Source organism: Benincasa hispida, chromosome 9 (assembly GCF_009727055.1).
Source record: "Benincasa hispida cultivar B227 chromosome 9, ASM972705v1, whole genome shotgun sequence".
NCBI lineage: Eukaryota > Viridiplantae > Streptophyta > Magnoliopsida > Cucurbitales > Cucurbitaceae > Benincasa > Benincasa hispida.
In genome coordinates, this window is record NC_052357.1 from 26,701,817 (window position 1) to 26,706,691 (window position 4,875).

The 4,875-nt window shown below is 39.8% G+C and overlaps 1 protein-coding gene and 1 pseudogene across 1 annotated transcript; one reads left to right on the forward strand and one right to left on the reverse strand.

Moving 5' to 3' along the window:
• The first annotated feature begins 1,040 nt into the window (after positions 1 to 1,040).
• On the forward strand, positions 1,041 to 2,034 carry LOC120084641. Its single transcript, XM_039040452.1, has 3 exons — positions 1,041 to 1,367; positions 1,444 to 1,527; positions 1,612 to 2,034. Exons 1-3 carry the CDS (start codon positions 1,041 to 1,043, stop codon positions 2,032 to 2,034), a joined length of 834 nt encoding a protein of 277 aa, XP_038896380.1.
• A 507-nt stretch (positions 2,035 to 2,541) lies between these two features.
• On the reverse strand, positions 2,542 to 4,496 carry LOC120085185 (annotated as a pseudogene).
• Between the last annotated feature and the right edge of the window lie 379 nt (positions 4,497 to 4,875).

Below are 4,875 nucleotides of genomic sequence, written 5' to 3' on the forward strand. Positions count from 1 at the left end.
ACATATATTAAAGTGAATGTTAGTGTCGTCGATTAACCTCGATATAGGACGAGAAAGGGAGAGATTGCCACAAACGTTCTTGCGGTGTGTGATCAAAATGGGGAGTTCGTCTTCATTTTGCCAGGGTGGGAAGGGTCTGCAGCCAATTCAAGGGTTCTTAGGGATGCGGTTTTGCGACCGTACGGATTGAAGGTTCCAAAGGGTATTATAATAACTGTATACGTTATTTAAACATGTGTACATGCCACAACACATGTGCATGACATTTCGAAACGTGTACAGGATACTAATTACCTATGTGATGCTGGATATTCAAGGCTGGAAGGATTCTTGGCGCCATATAGAGGGAATGATCATCATCTCTCCGATTGGCGTGGAGCAGGAAACGCACCGACAACTACATTTCAACATGAAACATTCTTCAGCAAGGAACGTTATCGAGCGAGTGTTTGGGTTGCTAAAGGGGCAGTGGGATATTTTTAGGGGAAAATCATTCTACCCAATACAAGTCCAATGTCGAACAATAATTGCATGTTGCATTATACACAATTTGATCACAAGGGAGATGGGAATCGCAATGCTTGATGTGCCCGATGAGGAGAAATTCTTGCATCAGTTGGTCTTTGGGGATCATATTGAATTTGTTGAATCATCGGAGGAATGGACCAAGTTCAGGGATGACTTAGCGGTCGAAATGTTTACTCAATGGCAAAAAGCCTGATTATTCAATGTTCATTGCTTACTTTTCTTTTACTACTGAATGAAATTTAATTATGGAACATCCCCCCCCCCCCCCCCCCCCCCCCCCCCCCCCCCCCCCCCCCCCCCCCCCCCCCCCCCCCCCCCCCCCCCCCCCCCCCCCCTCAACCCGCCCCCCCCCCCACCCCACCCTTTCCAAGTATGTCGTGAAAATGTTTTGTGCCAAGACTCTATGTGAACAAGTTAAATTGGAACATATAATTTCAGCAGTTTATCCTTTGTTTGTGCATGTGTTTAATTTATAGCATCTTTTCATTCAACAAACGTATGCATGCAGCATAATGGCAGGTAGTGGTAAGAGGTCTAAACACGTATGGTCGAAGGTGGAGGACACTAAGTTGGTGGAAGCTCTATTGTATTTGGTGGAGACCGGTTGGAGGTCCGACAATGGGACGTTTCGACTAGGATATCTACAATACTTGGAGCGAATTCTGCATGAGAAAGTGCCCGGGTGCGCACTGAATCAGAACACCATTGAGTGCAAGGTGAGGAGTCTAAAGAAACAATACAACGCAGTATCAGAGATGTTAAGTCAGTCGGGGTTCGGCTGGAATGAGGAATTCAAATGTGTCCAGGTCGAGAAGGAGATTTTCGATCTTTGGGTTCGGGTAAGATTCTAGAAAAAAAAATTGTATGGGTACGTGTTACAATATAAATATTAAGTGTGTATGTGTATCAATGCAGAGTCATCTCAATGCGAAGGGGATGTGGAACAAGTCATTCCTACATTACGATGACCTCTCCACCGTATTTGGGAAAGATAGAGCAGTAGGGCAATTAAGTGAGGACTCATACGTGATGGTGACGAATGCATTCAGAGAGTTTAAAGATGAGATTTGACTTGGATCACAGAACTGTCACACACCTGAGGTTTGCCAGGCAGAATCACCATTAAATCAAGATGAAATAGATGAAGAGCCAGCAGAGCAATCTACAGGTAGAGCGAGTGTACTTGCCGAGTCATCTCGAGGCAGTAAGAGGAAGAGGCCATCATTCCAAGCTGAAATGATCGACATCATGAGATCGACTGTTGAAATGCAGAGCACACACATGGGTAGACTTGCATCGTGGCAAAAGGAGAAGTATGAGCTAGAGTTCGGGCGTCGAAAGGAAGTAGTAAATGCCATATACAGCATTGATGGCCTGGATGAGGATGATCAGGTCACCTTTATTGACCTCCTTGTCACAGACATTCAAAAGACAGATTGCTTTCTTGCAGTACCAGAACACGCACGGAAGAGGTACTGCCTTCATCTATTAGAAAGAAACATGTAGACTGACTACACCCCTATATTTTGTTTATAGTTCTTTTGGATAACAACAAATGGACAATGGACTGTCATGTCGAAAAGAATGATAACTTTTGCATACGTCATGACATGTAATTTTTGTGTTTGTATTATGACACGGATATTATAAGTATCGAAAAGAACATATATTTTGTGAATTTTTTTTGGAAACGGCCACATGTTCGGTTGAATTTTTGTGTTTCTAGAGTGAGATCCTCATAACAAAATTAGCGAGATTTCCTTCTAGAGCGAGATCCTCATCACAAAATTAGCGAGATGTCACTTGTCGAGGGTTGAAGTTTCGACTTATGTATGTCGAAACTCCTCATGAGCGAGATCAAGCATTTCTTTCCTAGCGATGCTCACCTTACCAGCGAGATTCAGCTCACATTTCTAGCGAAATTCTCTTCTAGAGCGAGATCCTCATCACAAAATTAGCGAGATTTTCTTCTAGAGCGAGATCCTCATCACAAAATTAGCGAGATTTCACTCGTCAAGGGTTGAAGTTTCGATTATGTATGTCGAAACTTCAACCTTCGACAACCCTTTATACATATTGTTTCCAAGTTTAGTTCTCAACGTTCGATTAATGTTCGACCAATGTATGTTGAAACTTTAACCTTCGACAACCCTAATATACATATTATTTCCAAGTTTTTCTTTGTTTGTCATGTTCTCAACGTTCGACCTCTACATTAATCGAATCCTCAACCCTCGACTTCTAGCCTCGATCTCCCAAAACAACAATATTTCTCTAATAAGTTTCAAAACAATCTTATTTCCCTAATAAGTTTTGAAAACAATCATATTAATATAAAGGGTCATAGTTTTGAGGGGATAAACGAGAGTTTTGAATGGGTAAAAAAGGGGTTTTAATAACCCATAGATTTTCTTTATGGGCTTAACAAAAAAATACCCACCCAACTTAATAACTCATACCCATTTATCAAACACCTCCTAATTGTCTAATTGATGGCCTATGTAAAGCAGGAAAACTTGAAACCGCTTGGGAGCTTTTCGAAAAACTATCCCAGGAAGGACTCCAACCAAATATTGTGACTTATAACATTATGATTCATGGGTTTTGTAAAAAAGGACAAGTAGATAAAGCAAACATTTTGTTTCAACATATGGAAGAAAATGGTTGTACTCCCGACATAATTACTTGTAATACGCTTCTGCATGGTTTCTGTAAGAGTAATAAATCAGATGAGGTGGTTGAACTTCTTCATAAGATGGTTCAAATGGATTTGTTGCCTGATGCCAGCATTTGCACCATAGTCGTAGACATGCTTTGCAAAGACGAAAAATATCAAGAATTTCTAGACTTGCTTCCAAGGTTTCCTATCCAAAAGCGTCGACGGTAATAATAGAACAACACTTACTAGCAGACTTGTTAGGACCTATATGACTTGTAAATTTCTAATCATTCCCCAAGCCTTCATTTCCTCAAAAAGTTCTCTTGCCTCGTCTTCCCGTCTATCCCTACAAAGCCCATCTATGATGATATTATAGGAAATAACGTCAGGCTTATAATCAATCCCATATTGACCAGTCTTATTGAGCATTTCTTGATGTAACTTAAGTGCAATGTTAATATTCCCTGTTCGACAGAGTCCCTTGATTAAAGTCCCATAAGTAACCACATTAGGCCGACAACCTAACTTTTTGCATTCTTATAAATAACCGTGTCGCTTCACTAATCCTATCCTCCATACACAAGCCCTTAATCAAGGTGGAATATGTGATATTATCAGGAATATAACCCCTCCTTAAAATCCCTGCCATGGCCGCAAAACCTTCACTAACCCAATTCACATTACAAAGGCAATTAATCAAAATATTCAGTGTGAACAAAGTAGGAAAAAGTCCAGCCAGACGCATTTTAGTATACAGAGAAAATACTTGAGAGTAATGCTTAATCCGAGTAAGTCCACCAAGTAACAGATGGAATGAAGACATGGGAGGGGTAGGATTTGAACGCAACATGAGGTGAAAGAAATGTAATACTTCAGTTGCAGTAATCTTACCTGTCCGGCAATTCAGTAGGAAGGTCGGAAGGCGGTGTTGAGAGGAAATCCGTGTATTGAAGTTTTGCGGTGATGGAAGGTGTTGGGGCGGGGATTTAGGATGATTTGAAGGGGAAATTTGGGGAATTGATGATGGAATTGTGGGAGAGTGAGTAAATAGAGAGGAGAGCTTAGGTTGGGAGGAGATTGAAACAGGGGAAGAAGCGGAAGGCAGCGTCTTGGAAGCCATTGACAGTGTCTTCCTCACCATCTGAAGTTGCTGATTCGTCCGGTGGAAGTATAGGTGTTGCCGCTGCTGGGTTCCATCCAAGTCGTCAAAGTATCGATAGCTGTTTCATTTTAGGGCTTTTTGGACACTTTATATGTCCAAATTCAATGTTATTTTTTTCTTTTTCTTTTTCCAATTTCCCTATTTTCTCGATTGAGAGAGTTATAAATATAGACATTAAACCAAAAGTATTAGTAGATATAATATAATGTAAAAAAATTTACAAATATGGACAAATTTAAATAGTCTATCATTGATAGACTTATCTATATTTGCATTTTTTTTAAATGTTGTTATACATCTGGTTATTATTCTTAAAAATGCTACTAATTATAATTACCCTTTTCGATTCCCTAAAAAAAACTCCATTTCGATTCTCTATTATTTTGCTTTGTCAAATTCCATTATGGTTTCTATTTTTTTTTTTTTTTTTTAACCCTCTACGAATATATGAAGCCAGGACATTGTTAGTAATTCTCTTTTTTATCTAATTAAGTTGCTTAGAGTCTTTTTAAAATAAAAAATATTG

Coding starts and splice junctions, on each gene's coding strand:
- LOC120084641 (XM_039040452.1), top strand. CDS start 1,041: ATGGCAGGTAGTGGTAAGAGGTCTAAACACGTATGGTCGAAGGTGGAG. Junction 1,368..1,443: donor TTTTCGATCTTTGGGTTCGG/GTAAGATTCTAG, acceptor GTATCAATGCAG/AGTCATCTCAATGCGAAGGG. Junction 1,528..1,611: donor TATTTGGGAAAGATAGAGCA/GTAGGGCAATTA, acceptor CTTGGATCACAG/AACTGTCACACACCTGAGGT.